The sequence below is a fragment of the Triturus cristatus genome, chromosome 10, assembly GCF_964204655.1.
Source record: "Triturus cristatus chromosome 10, aTriCri1.1, whole genome shotgun sequence".
Classification (NCBI taxonomy): Eukaryota; Metazoa; Chordata; class Amphibia; order Caudata; family Salamandridae; genus Triturus; species Triturus cristatus.
The window spans coordinates 1,067,363,092-1,067,379,037 of NC_140593.1; the positions used below are offsets into that span (position 1 = coordinate 1,067,363,092).

A 15,946-nucleotide genomic window follows, 5' to 3' on the forward strand; every position below is an offset into this window, starting at 1 on the left:
TGACTTCGGCACGTTGATGGAAAACCCCAGCAAATGCAGGAGATCCGCCGTAGTCTGGAGGTGGGAGACGACTGCCAGGGGCGAGCCCGCCTTCAACAACCAGTCGTCGAGATAGGGGAAGACTGGAACCCCTGTTCTGCGCAGATGAGCTGCGACCACCGCCATCACTTTCGTGAACACCCGAGGGGCACTGGTAAGGCCGAAGGGGAGCACGGTAAACTGAAAGTGCTCCTGACCCACCGTGAACCGCAGGTAACGCCGGTGGGCCGGGGATGTGGAAATATGCGTCCTGCAAGTCCAACGCTACCATCCAGTCTCCAGGGTCTAGGGCAGCTAGAACCTGAGCCAACGTTAACATCTTGAACCTCTCCTTCCGGAGGAAGGCATTGACGTTCCGGAGGTCCAAGATAGGGCGTAGGCCCCCTTTGCCCTTCTTGGGAACCAGAAAGTAGTGGGAATAACAACCACGACCTACTTCTGGGCTCGGAACGCGCTCGACGGCCCCCTTGGCCAAGAGGGCCGAAACTTCCTCGTGGAGAAGATTCAAATGATCCCCCGAGATACTGTGGTGCTGCGGTGGCATGGCTGGAGGGGTCGTCTCGAAGGGGAGGGAGTAGCCCCTTCGGACGATTTGCAGCACCCACCTGTCCGATGTGATGGACCGCCAGTGAAGCAGGTGATGGCGAACTCTGCCGCCCACTGGCGTGGAATGGGCCTGAAAGCTCGGACTAGGAAGGCTTTGAGGCGGATGCTGCCGGGGTGGATGTGGGCTGACCGCGTCGTCCTCCAGAACCGCCTCGGCGGAAACCACGTCCGCGACCGCGGGCAGGTTGGTTCTGCGGCTGGTGGCTAGGCGGACGTGAGTAGGCACCCCTTCCTTGGCCACGAAAGCGGCGAAAGGCGGAAGTTTGCGACCGCGGGGCCGAGAGGCCCAAGGACTTGGCCGTAGCCCGGGAGTCCTTAAAGCGATTCAGCGCACTGTCCGCTTTCTCACCAAAAAGGCGAGTGCCATCAAAGGGCATGTCCATGAGAGTGCTCTGGACATCACCCGAAAAGGACGTGGACCGCAGCCAGGCGTGACGTCTAAGCGCCACCGTGTTAGAAATCGCCCTACCCAGCGAGTTCGTAGTGTCAAGCCCACATCGGATAGCATGTCGTGCTGCATCCCTCCCATCGGCCAGAGCCTGGGTAAGTCGTGTCTGGTCCTCCTCCGGACACAGGGGCAGCACGTCCTCCAACGTATCCCACAGAGAGTGGGAATAACGGTCCAAGAGACAGGCGGTGTTCAAGGACCGCAGGCCCAAACTAAGGGAGGAGAACAGCTTTTTGCCAAACTGTTCCAGTCTCTTGGAATCCCGGTCCGGCGGAGCGGTCGGGAAGGAGGATTGGGAGGTAGAAGCCTGGATAACCAGGCTCTCGGGGGTAGGGTGTTGGGACAGAAAACTGGGGTCGCCCGGAGCAGGGCGGTGGCGCCTGGCGACGTTCCTGTCCACAGGAGGGACTGTGGAGGGCTTGGACCAGGTGCCCTGCAGAACGTCAATGAGGGCCTCATTGAATTGCAGCAGAGGCTCAGTGGAGCTTGCTGCAGACTGAAGCACCTCAGTGAGGACGTTAGTCCTCACAGCCACGGCAGGTAGCTCGAGCCCAAGGGCTGCGGCCGCCTTGCGCAGCACCACAGAGAAAGCAGCACCCTCCTCCGAAGCCACAGTCGGAGGAGAGATGAATCCAGTGTCTGGAGAGGTATCCAGACCACTGGCCTCCCCCAGTTCATCTGCCCAGTCCTGTGACAGCTGAGCCTGAACGGCCATAGGATCCTCGGATCCCTCCCATTCGCCCCCGTCATCCGATTCCTGGTATGCAGGAGGAAGGATCGGAGCCGGACGATAGACAATGTGTCTCCAGCGGCGCCGAACGCGGCGTCCATCGACGCCGTAACGGCGCCGGGCCCGGAGTGGGGCTGAACTGGGGCTGGACGCCGAGCGGAGCCGGCGTCGGAGGTGGTACCGGTGTCGACGCCGGCGGAGGAGGCGTGACGAGGTCGACCGGCGGCGGGGACTCGGGAACGGGTCCCTCGGGCACTTGCGGCGTCGAGGCCGGAGCCGTCAACGGCGCTGGGGCCGGAGCCGCCGGCAGGCAAGGTTGCCCAGTCGGGTCCGCGGGGCCCGAAGGCGCGCCAGCGGGCGTCGACGGCAGAGCCAGGTTCCTCATGGCCGAGAGGAAGGCACTGACTTCCGCCGGCGTCGCGTCAGTCCCAGGGACCGGCGGGTATGGGGACTTGCGCGGCGCCTGCGGCGCCGCTGGAGCCGCGGGGGTGGAACCACCCTGACCCTCGGCCGATTCGCGCGACCGGCGAGGGGAGTCCGAAGAGCGGTGTCGCCTCTTGGACTTCGACTTACCCGAAGACTTGGAGCCAGACGATCGATGGTGACGTCGGCTGCGGCTCCGCGACCGATCCTTGGACCTCCTCCTGGACCGGGATTGAGAGCGGCGCGGAGCCGAGTGGCGAAGCTCGAGAAGCTTACGGGACCGCTCCCGTCTAGCCTTCGAGGTCAGGGCCTTGCAGTCCGAACACGACTCCGCGTCGTGGTCGAGGCCCAAACAGTAAAGGCACCGGCGGAGATGGTCCGTAACCGACATCAAGCGGTTGCAGTCAGCACAGGCTTTAAAACCAGGCATCCTACCGGCACCGGAGTCGAGACAAGATCAAAAAGAATCAAAAAACTTAGTCAAAAAAGACTAAAAGGGGTAGCTCTCCCGGATCTGCGCTTACTGGCGCGGAAAAAAGAAGAACTGACGTCAGCGCGAGAGGGCGGCGTCTAAGTACTCCGACGACGTCATTCCGGCTCACGACGACGGACGCGGAGCCGCAGACGACGCCTAGCGACGCGCAAGGGGTATTGCTGACGAAAAATCTTCCGGATCGAGTCTGAGGCCTGGGGATATTCTAAGGTGAGGAATCTAACCAACGTGTTTCTTTCAGATGTAATGAGTTTATCCTTTCTGTTATTGAGGGAGGAGCATGTGGACATGAAAATTGTAAACAAGTGTCTTTAGTGGGGGAAGGGATAAAGAAAGCCCTGTATGGTAATGTTCTACTCAGTGAAGTAGAAGAACGAATGTTGGCTGACTTGGGCTCCCCGTTCACTGTAAGTTGGCTGGATGTTTTAAAAGAAAATCTAGCTGTTGACATTGAGAAACTCCAGGTTAATTACATTTTCATATAGAGGGAAGCAAATTGAAATTGTGGGTACATTTGATGCAGTTTTGGATGTTCAAAGAAAAGAGTGTCCCCGCTATCATTTTTGTTGCCAAGGAAAGATTGAATTTGTTGTGGTGGCTCAACCAAGGTGAACTAGATATTGTGTTGGATCTTAACCACCCCGACCTAATGATATAAAAAAAAACAACAAGCATTTGCAATGCAATAGGTCTCGCGTTATTTAAGTTTGAGCTATTGGCATTGCTAAATAACGCAACACCAATAGCTCAAACTTCTCTCTCAGTGGCTTTCTTTAGAACATGTGAACATCAAATATATGATGTCACCCCCTCTGGAGACACACAAACGAGCAGTCCCCTTGAGGCCCAGTCATACAGATTAGGCTCAGCCTTAGCAGACTAAACACACCTCCCCATCACTCAAGGATGTAGGGATGCCACCCCCTGCAACACCCCTCGAAAGCCTTGCACAAGCATCACACTGCCATTATCATGTACAGATTTAAGCTCTTGCCTACACTCGGACTAACATTCACCACTCCAAATTACTTTCACATTTCAATCCTTTATGGGTTTCAGAGTACTGTGCTATTCGCCGAAAAAGCGCTTAGACACCTCGTCAGGGCTAGTAAGCGCTATATAAATGCAATTACATTACAATGCACCGCCAACTGAGCACGGATGACACAACTTGACTGTCGAGGTTAGCAGTGTCTCACCAGTAACAACCAAAATGTGAAAGGTGACAGTAGAACAGGACAGAAGGGAGGGAGTTACAACAACATGAACAGAAAAGACGGACAAAGGATTCAAGCACAACACACTTCACTCATGGGGATTTATTCTGCGTCCAAGTGTTGCGAGGCGGGTGGCTGTCAAGCTCATTCTATATTAGCATGGCGACAAGCATGTTTGTGCAGTGAGACTGTAAGTCACTTTACAACCCTAGGCCCTATGAGGTATTAAGCGGGTGGGGATGGGGGCTTACCTTGCCACCTATAGGTGACAGCATGGCCGTTGCATACAGACCACCATTTGGGGAGCCCCGAAGAGGTACGTCCAGAGAAAAATAAAAGGAGTTTAATTTCCCCACTAACTTGCACTGGAATGGAGTTACTTTTAGGAGAGAACGCTCCAATATAATTTTTTTTGCCATTGCATGTACCTTTGTTTTCAGAGATGCTCATCCAGCTGCTGAATTGCACACTGTGAAACTGGAATCAATGTCGGCTGCCCTGCTTGACTAAATTGTGTGATCCTAAGCAAATACTTAATTTTACCGTACCGAGCCTCGTTATTTATATATTAATTAATATGAGAGTACCGTGAAATACGGGAGTTGAGGAAGCGCACAGTACACAAACCTTTCATGTGGGATTTATTAACCTATAATGTCGTTCCATCTATAACAAGAATCTAAGCCACATATGGGGCACACATGACCGCTGCTTTGCCTTTAAAGTTTATTAATAGCATCACCAACAGGGTGGGGGCATGAATGCTAGTCATTTCATGTCTAAAAATTCTCAATTGTAATAAATAGCTCTCAATCAATCCAATGCACTACGGTGAAACACTTTTGCGTGTTAAAGAAATCCACTCTTTTGGAATCGTCGTTGCATGATTGACATGCCAAATATGTTCAAGGCTCGGCTCGTGCACGGACTCAAAGCCAAAACGACCCTTGTCTCTCCATGTCAAAATGTTGGCTCGTGCATCTCTAATCTCCTCTCTATTTGCATTTTATATCTCGTTCTTATTTATGCGGTTATTGTGTTTGCATACATTCAATATACTGTGATCTACTCTACTCTGAAAGTATTGTGACTAATTATATAATTATAAAGTACTCTATGCCCTGCTATCCCCACTCAACACATGCAACGACATCCTGCGCAAAAGGATCTTAGATACAGCGCACAGAAACCCGACTGGAGTTGGCGCTATACAAGTTAAGAAATACCAGGCACTGCCAAAGCCAATTGGTCTGGTTACGACTGAATCGGTTATGGCTGTAACAACTGTCCCCTTTACAATTCCTCTTCTACATAATATTTCCCGTTCCTCCCAAATTTACACAGGTGTCCAACAGAACGCGTAACCATAACTCAGCCGTTTTTTAAAGCGCTTCCTCCTGGTACTCATGGTACTTTTGTGGACTAGGCTGCAATGGAAATGGATACCAAAGCATTTATTCCTGCCAAAAGCGACCTTCATCGCAAGCTTTGGAAAGCTGCAATCTATGAACTATGGAGAGGCCGTGGCCTTACAGCCTGAGCTGCGGAATAGGGAACTGGGAAAACATGCTTGAGTCTTGGCGTCGGCGTCCACTCAACATCCTGTGATTCTGGACAAATCACTTAATCTACCCATGCCTTAAAAAAGGTGACATTTTGAAATATAACATATGATCATGTAAAGCGCTTCGATATCTTAGGGTCGAGTTTGCGCTATGTAAAACTACAAGAAAAACAAGCCCACGAGTGGTGCGCGCTCCACAGCGAGCAATCTGTTTTCAATTATCGCGCCCATGTCTGGGCACGATAATTGAAAACAGATCTCGGCGTGCGGGTAACAGACACCAATAGGCCATGAGCAGAGCAACGCGACCGCCTTTGGCCTATTGCGTGCTGTCTTTCTAAAAAAAGACAACCGCAAACGCCAATCCCGTGCATCAAAAGGAATCGCACACGCACGAGCGTGTGCGATTCCTGGGTCCGTTTTGGAACCCTCCACAAAAGGGCTCTCGTCTGCGCACTGCACCACTAGGGGTGAGCCCTAAAAATTACATAAAATGTATGTAAACATAGGGTGAATGGTTATCCCAAAAATTTAGCTTGAGACCAGCGTAACTAGGTCTACATAGGACTTCCATATTGTAAGGCAAAATAGAGCAATCAGCCATTTTCTTTCTCCTGTAATACCTCAGTGCCAACATCCCTCTGTAAGCAGGCCCATGTCCAAGGAAATAACAATCAAAACGCGATTCATTCTTTCAAGCAGAACACTGAAAAATTTAAATGTCAACAAGATTAATTTTAGAGAATCTCTCCCAAATCAGGATCATAGAAATTTTCAAACACACGCCCTTTCTTGCCTTGGGAAACTGATTTTTCAATTACATTATACAGACTGCATTTCCAGCTACTTAGGTGCACACATGGTAGAAAAGTTCAGTGTAGTGGCGCAGGTACTTTATTTGAACTGCATAGGGTGCACTATAAATAGGTTTTCCATCCATTAAATCACTTTGTTTGAGTAAGGTCTCCTCACTACGCTTCATGTAGTCATTAGCTTGTATGACCTTTTCACATACACACCTTGTTAGAACAGAAGAATATAATATAACGCGAGTGACTAAGGTTGGCGAAACACACCGGATTGAAGATTATGAAAGGAGAAAGGGAAGTAGTCCAAGCAAGAAGAGCATGTGCGTGTTTGTGTAAGAGAGAATGAAAGAAGGAGGAGGAGTGGAGGCGAAAGGACAAAGGAGGTCCTAGGTCATCTGGAAGGAAGCTAAACTCAATGTTCATCCTAGAATTATATAGCCAAATGAGAGAAGACTAAAACACCCAAATTTACCAGCAGATAACAATGTGGACTGTGTACTGTCTAAAAGGAATTACTTTGTGCTACTACACATAAGATACCTATTTCTGGGTATCCATTAAACCTGCATTTTTTTAAAGGTTGCATTTTTACACTTGAACATACAACTCAACTGTCCCAAAAAAAAACAAAAAAAAAGACAATTAATGCAATGTATTTAATAAAAAATAAATCACCACCAGTCAAAACATTACCTATCATATTCCTTTGTCACTCAAAACCGTCCTCAGCCTGCACAACCTTTTTGTAACTGCCAACAGAAGATCTCTGTTCTGTATTGTCTTTAACATGCTTTTCTTATGTATCAATAAAACTTAAATAAATCAAAAAAATAAAAAAAGAACCTGCAGAATCTAATTTGTTTTTAAACACCATCTCTTACAACTGATTTGCAGTTTACTACTGTCAATTTATTAAACGTGGTTCAGCTCAATTGCACTCATACCAACTTTTTTAGGACGAAGGCCTGAGCTAACAGTTGAGAGTCGACATGTACTGCAGAATGCACATAGATTCGCTGACCTCAGTAAACTCTCTCTCAGACCGACAAGTAGATTAATAACAATTTAGAAGACAGACACTACTGATAACGTGTGTTCAGGTTATGAAGCATTAATTTATAGAGTGACTTTCAATGTCTCTAAGGCTCTATTGGATGCAAACTCTCAACTAACACTTTCTTTCCTGTCTACAGTGAAAAGTGAGCACTAGTTGACATATGTTTTAGCTTAGTTTATGAGTGCTTACCATTTTACGTTAGAACAAATAAAACCCACTTTATTCCTGGCTATGCAGCATGTTGAAGCAGATCTTTTTATTATGCAACAATTTATTAAATCCCATTCACTACATCCTCGCTGGGTGTCTTTTTTTTCTCCCATTTTTTAAGACAGGAGGCATAGAGTGAGAAGAAAAAAAAAAAGAGGAGAAAGGAGGCAGAGAAAACAGTCACTGCAATGCACGGTCCAATGTTAGCAGTGTAAGGATACGAGCCATCCAATCAAAACACTGAAAATGAAATGCCCCTGGGTTGACCAATTACAAGAATAATTGGGAAAGCAATCCAACCAGGAGCATGGTCAAGAGATAGACAAAAAGCAATCCACTCAATGGTAAGAGGCTCATACGAAGCACACTCCAAGTATAGGTTTAGGAAACAATGGGTCTTCTACAGACAGCTAAAATGGTCAGTATCTGAAGCCTACAAATATTATTCAAGTCCCATAAGCACAAACAAAGGTATTATATTCAAGTACACTTTTCAACAGATGAATAGTTCCTTGCACACAAACACACACAAGTCACTGAGGAGGAATGCAGAGGATTTTAGAAATTGTAGTTACCTTGTTCAATTAAAATTCTGAACCAGTCGAGTAGCTTCTCTAGACATGTGTCATCTGATATTGGCTGCCGAGGGTCTGCCAGAACTGCACAGACAGCCGGCAGAAGCTGCATGCATTCTTGGTCCATGGCGAGCTTCAGATTTCTGCAGAGGTGATGGATAGACATTAGAAAAGTTCTCATTGTGTCTCTCCTCAACATCACGTAAAACTGTATGTAGACATCAGATTAAGCAATTGTTAACTTTAACAGTTGCTAGAACTTGTGAAGTAAAAGTGCACTAAACTGAGAAGACAGGGAAGAGATTTCTGGCGAAATGTGTGTGAAAACTGACCAGCAGAGATTATCACTAAAGAGGTAAAGTTTGCAATGCTACATAATGGCAATCTATGGCAGCACACTATATAACAAGCTTTGGTGAGGCCAACAGATCTGGATTATGAATGCATTGCCTACTGTATCAAAGATGGATTTAGGCACTCAATATGTTACCATACTGAACTCTATCACACATCTTTGAACTCGTGCTTTCATTCATTAATCCATCAACTTATTCTTACATTCACCCTCCAACACAACCCCAATAAAACACACACAAACTCAAAATATATGCACGATAAATTCAACGAATACAATTAGAACAAGCATTTGCAAAGCAATAGATCTCGCTTTCATGCCAGTTTGAGCCAATGGCATTGTAAATGATAATGTCTTTTATTCATGTTTTGGTTTTTAAAACATCAATAAAAGGAATGGTCATTAACACAGCCAATAACAAACTCGCATAAATGCGAGACCTATTGCATTGCAAATGCTTGTTGTGGAATGCTCTCTGTTTCTCTACAGTTAAAGGAAAATGTGCAATCCTCGAGAAGCTTTGACAACTTATATATTCTGCTAGGGACTCTGGATGCTACTGTGTCTATTCTTCAAGCAATTCACAGCGACATGAAGTCTTCAGGCTTCTTCCACGCTTTACACATTTACTCATTTATTAACTCACTCTATAACTGCCTTTTTAACTCCTCCTTCTTAGAGACAATGTTGCTTTGTCACAGAGGGTGTCGGGTTCAAATAAAAATAAAAAACTTTAAAAAGACCCATGCCCAAGATAAAGATGCACGGCGTGTTAAAACTAGAAACAGCAATAGAGGCCAGGCACTGAGACGCTGTTCACACTGGGAGAGACTGCAGTGCACTGGTGTTTGGTGGACCCCATGAGACTCAAAATCTTCAGAAGGCCCATCCTACATTACGACAGGGTCAGTGGGAAGGGGAGAGGAATGAGGGGAACGGGAACGAGGGGGAAGCGGAACAAGAACGAGGGGGGAAGCGGAACAGGAACGAGGGGGGAAACAGGATCGAGGGAGGAGGGAAACAGAAACAAGGGAGGAGGGAAAGAGGGAAACAAACAAGGGAGGAGGGAAAGAGGGAAAGAGGAACGAGGGAGGGGGGAAAGAGGAACGAGGGGGAAGGGGAACAGGAACGAGGGGGGAAGGGGAACAGGAACGAGGGGGGAAGGGGAACAGGAACGAGGGGGGAAGGGGAACAGGCACGAGGGGGGAAGGGGAACAGGCACGAGGGGGGAAGGGGAACAGGCACGAGGGGGGAAGGGGAACAGGAACGAGGGGGGAAGGGGAACAGGAACGAGGGGGGAGGGGGAACGAGGGGGGAGGGGGAACGAGGGGAGAGGGGAACAGGAACGAGGGGGGAGGGGAACAGGAACGAGGGGGGAGGGGGAACAGGAACGAGGGGGGAGGGGAACAGGAACGAGGGGGGGGGGAACAGGAACGAGGGGGAGGGGAATTGGAATATAAGGTGGCGAAAAAGGCTCAGCCACCTTATATATGTCATTCTGATCGGGGCTGGCATTGCCTCCTGATGAATGTCAGATCCCTTCCTAAACATGCCATTGAGATTTGGGACTTACTTTCATCAGGGCCCATAGATGTATTCTTTTTAACAGAAACCTGGCTGAAGCCCAGTTTCTCCCCCGCCATTATGGTGGCCATCCCCGCAGGTTACCGAATCCACTAATGTGATAGAATAGCTAAGACAGGTGGGGGAATAGCAATACTACACAAGGAATCAATCAAGGTCTCCATTACAGAACATCATAGTGATACCAAACTAGAAATCATGGTATTTAGGATTGATTAATCTACCCATCATTGTTGGAAAGGTGCCCTAGTTTACTGCCCCCCAGGTCCCCTTATGAACTTCTCAGTTCAGCTCATGGAATTGATTGCCCCTCATATCATCTCCTCTAACAATTTCCTCCTACTTGGAGATTTTAATGTCCACAGTGAAGTCTCCTCTAATGCAGAGGCTTCTACATTTCTATCAGATTTAGCTTCTCTTGGTCTGAAACAGATCAACACCGGCCCCACCCATTTAGCGGGACATACCCTCGATCTTATCCGGACTACTACTCCTAACATATATTGCGAGGCTCCTTGTCCCCTTAATTGGACCAATCATTCTCTACTACGCTTCCACATAAAAGAGGGCAGAACCTTTGCTACTCCCGTGACATCTTCACGTAGTTGGAGAAGACAGTGGCATAAAATAACGCCAGGCCATTTTTCGAATATCCTTTCTAGTAGTACATATTCGGCGTCCGAAAACATTGAAGAAGACATAACTAACTATAATGCTCTAGTTACTTCCACACTTGACCAACTAGCCCCCTTAAAATTCCGTCCCTCTAAATCGAAAAGAGCACAAGCGACTTGGTTCTCTCCTTTTCTACGGGAAGAAAAAAAAGTCACTGTGGAAAGCTAGAAAGGCGCCTATAAGCGCTGCTTGACTCACTACCATGAAAATATAAAAAAGGCTCGCAAGACACACATTGAGTCCCAGCTGAATTAGGCAGGAAATTCTTCTAAGGAGCTTTTCCGCATTTTTAATTTATTCATCAACCCCAGGCATGCCATATTGTTGCAACACCCTCACAGGACCTCTGTGATATATTGGCTGAGCACTCCACTCAGAAAATTGAAGACATCTATGACAGTATTATTAAAGATAAAGATCCCCAACTAACTAACACAGTATTTCATCTACCTCACCCTAACCCCGCAAATCTTCTAGATTGCTTCACCCCTCTAACCATAGACAGAGTGGAGTCCCTCATGAAAATAGTAAAATCTGGCTCACCTCAATGTTTTACCTGCTAAGACATCCATGCTGCTTCATAAACAGCTGGCTCCATTGATCTGCCCTATCCTTAACTCCTCGTTGACTTCGGGCATACTACCTTTGAATGGAAAGCTGCCCAAATAATACCGATCTGGAAAAAGCCCAATGCTCTTCCGGAAGATCTATCTAATTACCGCCCTATCTCCTTGCTGCCTTACTTGAGTAAACTCCTGGAGAAGCATGTGAATCATCATTTTTCTCCTTTCATGGAATCAACCGGGGGTTTAGATCCTTCCCAGTCTGGTTGTCGCCCCAGATTCAGTACAGACACAGCTTTAGTTGCTGTCACAGATAACCTCCGACATTTCCTAGATAAGGGACAAGCGGTACTGTTCGTGCCGCTGGATTGGTCAGCAGCGTTTGACACGATATCCCATACTATTCTTCTATCTAGATTAAGAAATGGTGGTATTCAAAATCAAGCTTATCTGTGGCTGGCTAATTTCTTAAACAACTGCACTCAAACTGTCGCTTTAGGCACTTTCCAATCCTCTACATCAAAGCTGACCAAAGGTGTACCCCAGGGATCCTGCTTGAGCCCCACGTTGTTTAACATTTATGTGGCCCCCCTGGCAGATCTACTGAGGACCCTGGGCTTCATCCCTATTTCTTATGCGGATGACACCCAGCTGCTAATGGCATTTGACAGAAATTCTGCTAACACTCAGTCGGCCTTCTCTGAAGGCATGAATGCAATTTCGGAATGGATGGGAAACACCTTTCTCCACTTAAGTGCCAGTAAAACTGAAATTATGCTCTTTGGAGAGGCACCCTTACTATGGTCCCCAGATTGGTGGCCCACCAATTTAGGTCCCGCTTCTACTCCTAAGGCAGTGGTGAAAAATGTAGTCGTGCATTTAGATCTCAAACTCTCAATGGAAACACAAGTTTCAGCTACCGTGGGTACTTGCTCCTTTACATTAAGTCTTTTGAGAAAGGCTTTTATTTCCTCCCTTTAACATTCAGGAAAACTCTGCTACAGGCCCTTGAGGTAAGTCGTCTTGACTACTGTAATGCCCTCCTGATTGCACCCTCTGAAGCATCACTCAACAGACTTCAGGTGGTCCAAAATACTGCTGCACGTCTGGTGCCCAATTCCCCAGCCAGAACCGCTTCCTTACCTCTACTCCAGGGACTTCACTGGTTGCCTGTTCGGAAACTGATCCGCTTTAAAATCTGCTGTTTAGTCCACAAGGCACTCCACGGCAAACCCTCCAGCTATCTTAGTGATAGACTCACGTGCCATCAGCCCTCCAGAACACTCCAGTCTGGATCGAAATCACTCCTTGTGGTTCCTCGGATAAAAGAAATCACGCACTGGGGGAAGGCATGTTACCATCTTGCCCCCTCATACTGGAATCAACTTCCACTTCACCTTCGTGAATGTACCAACTATCTCCAATTCTGATGACTTCTCAAAACCGCACTTTTTCAGTCCCCCTCGATGACTCTGTATTCCCCCTTCATCTACCCGACACTGTCCTCAAAGCACTACTATAGCACGGAGATACCCCTTTGGGGGCGATTTGGGTGCTCTATACGACACATAAATAAATAAATGAGGGGAGAGGCAAACAGGCATTATTTCTTCCGATTAAAATATTCTCACTCCTATGAAGGTCGGTACTTATGTTAAAGCCTATTTAGTGATAGAAGTGAAAGTGCTAGCAAGAGTGCCTGAGGCAGGGGCTCACTTGTGCACGTCATCTAACTTCAAGCCAATGTTTGTAGAGCAGTCAATGAAGCACTGAAGGGTCCGCAGTCTGTGCCCACGAGGCCTCTGTAGGGTACAGCTCAGAGCTAGAAACAGCGCACAGCACGCGCAGCCAGGCCTTGGGGGGCTACGCAGAGGGTGTCAGACCAGTGGGTACCTGATGCGGTTAGTGCACGTGCAGCAGCGCCCTATAAACGCCCATCAGGACGTCCGCTCGGAGGCCTGTGTCCACAGACACTCTTTGAGGAGAGTGTGATGAAACTGCGGCAGTGTGGACTCCCTTGCGGCTCCACACCTCCACCGCATAAAGCCTGCAGCGATTTCTAAAGTGTGAGCATGCCGTCGACACGGGAAGCAAGAGCAGGGCCAGTGCCAAGGCAAACACAGCGAGCAGCAATGGGGCACAGAAGTCGCCGTTGGCTCTCGCCACACCTGGGTGTCAATGCCAACACTCACATGGGCCCATTAGGAGCCTGCTTCGTGTACAGGCCACCGACTCGCGTCATGGGCATCCAGCCGACAAGGGCCGTGTCTTGGGTGCCCCATAAATAATCCACCCCTTTCTAAAGGCTGTCCCGTGTCCACCTCATATAAGAAAAAAAGCATTTGCAATGCAATAGATCCAATTGCATTGCAAATGGTCAAGTTTAAAACTGAGCACGGAGCGGCTTCAAGAACACCGCTCTCGGTTTTTCTTGGTTTACTTTAACACTGAGCGTGGTGTCCTTGAAGCAGCGCCGCGCTCAGTTTTAAAGTAAAAAAACAAAAATATAAAACAGAGCGCGGTGTCCCTGAAGTGGATGCTGCGCTCAACATAAATGTAAAATATAAATAAATAAAGTGAGCGTGGTGTCCCTAGCGGGCGCCGCACTCATTAAAGTAATTTTTTTTTAAAACATACAATTTAAAGCGTATAGCGCTGCAGCCGCCATTGTCCCCATCAGAGTCCATTTTCTAAATAGCGCGTGCTTACAGACTAATGAAGGAGACCGTGTAATGCCGCAAGTAAACGATCCAGTCCGGATGGGCGTTCCCAAAAGGAGACCGGGCGGTAACAAGGCGGGACCAAGAAGTATCATTATCAATCGGAAGCCAGCATTTACCATGGACGATGATGCCAGCCAATGAAAAAGATGGGTGGGGCTTCCACTCCACTTCTAAAACATACCCTACTACAATATGCCTCATATAAAAAGTAAAACATGCTGCCATTTAAATATGGCGGACATATGCTTGCAAAAAGGAAACTAATAATAGCAGTGGCTGTCCACCTTGTAGAGGGATTTTAAATAGTATTGTTTTTTTTAACTCCTTCGGTGTCGAGGACGGCTCCAGGCAGTCCTTGCACTCGAGGCAGGAAATCACTCTGGTGCAAGCACTTTAATTTATTTTTGGCTCGGGAGCTGGGGAACAGCTTCCCCAGCTCCCAAGGCTATTTTATTTTTTTTCTCAGAAATGATCATCGGCGCGTGTGGCACTCTGACGTCATTTCAGAGAAAGGGAAATGAGCCTATTGACTCATTTCACTTTCACTGTATCGGTGCTAGGGGGCATATCTTAGCCACCGAGCACAGGAGAGGTATCTTCATAAAGGGGACAATCTCCCCTTTACAATGGTACCTTTCCCTATTGGATCCTCGCAGGAGGGCCACTAGACACCAGAGGTTAATTTTTAGAGGCAGAATAGGTGGGGACGGCCCTTCCGGAAATCAGACCTTGTCCACACCCACCCATATAACGCCCAGCAGCCTTTCTGCCCCCCCCCTTCCCTCCCAAGGCATACTGCAGGCTACCTCCAATCTGCCCCCAGTGGGACGCAGAATGCCCAATAGACACCAGGGAAGATTTTTTTGTGGCAAAACGGGTGGGGTGCCCGCCTAGGCATTGGGGGTCCAACCCAGTCTTTCTGCACCCCGCCCCCCGGGGGGGCAAATGAGGTCTTTAACTTTAATCCACCCCAGTGGGAGGATCAGAAAGGCCACTAGACAACAGGGTGTTTTTTATTGCTACAAGGTGTGGGGGTGGACTGCCCAATCGCCTACATATCGGTCCTAGCATCCACCTCCACAACATGACCTCAACAGTCTCTCTGCCTCCCTGGGGATAAAAGCATCCCCATCTTTTTGGCAAGAAGTGAAATTTTGTTTTTGGATGCCTCTTTAAAAACAAGCATTGGCATAGCCAATAGGTCTCGCCTTTGGGACCTGCTGCAGAACTAAATACTTATAAGGTCCCAAAGGCGAAACCTATTGGCTATGCCAATGCTTGTTTTTCTCAGCTTGGCCTGAGCATTACCCGATCCTGATTGTCTGCCATTTTAGTCCCGCCCCTATTGATTAACATTAGCCACGCCCCTTCATTTGCGCCTCAGTGGCCAGAAAGACCGGTTTGAGGAGGAGTCTCCTTTGAAAGTCTAGGGCAGGACAACTGCATAACAAGTGTAACCATAATTTATGTTTATTTTGACATACCCTGCAGTCTCTATTGCCTCCAGGTCCCACCCAGGCTGGATTAAAGTCTTTTTTTGGGAGCACTAGTAATCTCATATAAAGGATCCATCTTCGTATCTTCCTACTTTAATCTAAGCAAGAACTTTTTTCATGCTATAAAGAAGACACTGAACATAGTTCACGTTATTTAGACAGCCACACATGCGCATGAGCGCGCGCACACACACACACACACTTAACAGGCATTGTTTTCCATGCAGACGAGAGATTGTCCGTTGTCTTCAACTGGTCCAGGTCAGCAACCATGCTTTGATGCTGCAGAACTGAAGTCTCACCGAACCCATGCGTCCATCTGTCGGCGCATACTGATGCCGAACTGCGCAGCGTAGTCAGTCTGTGAATTATTTTAATG

At 47.9% G+C, this 15,946-nt stretch overlaps 1 protein-coding gene across 2 annotated transcripts in view; it reads right to left on the reverse strand.

The window, feature by feature from the left end:
- BRAT1 (BRCA1 associated ATM activator 1) overlaps positions 1-15,946 on the reverse strand; it is a 233,146-nt gene that overhangs the window by 198,054 nt on the left and 19,146 nt on the right. For both annotated transcript variants that reach the window (XM_085629208.1, XM_085629210.1), the window contains exon 2: positions 8,172-8,314. In XM_085629208.1, coding sequence (XP_085485334.1) covers positions 8,172-8,314 — 143 coding nt within the window. The remainder of the gene's footprint in view (positions 1-8,171; positions 8,315-15,946) is intronic.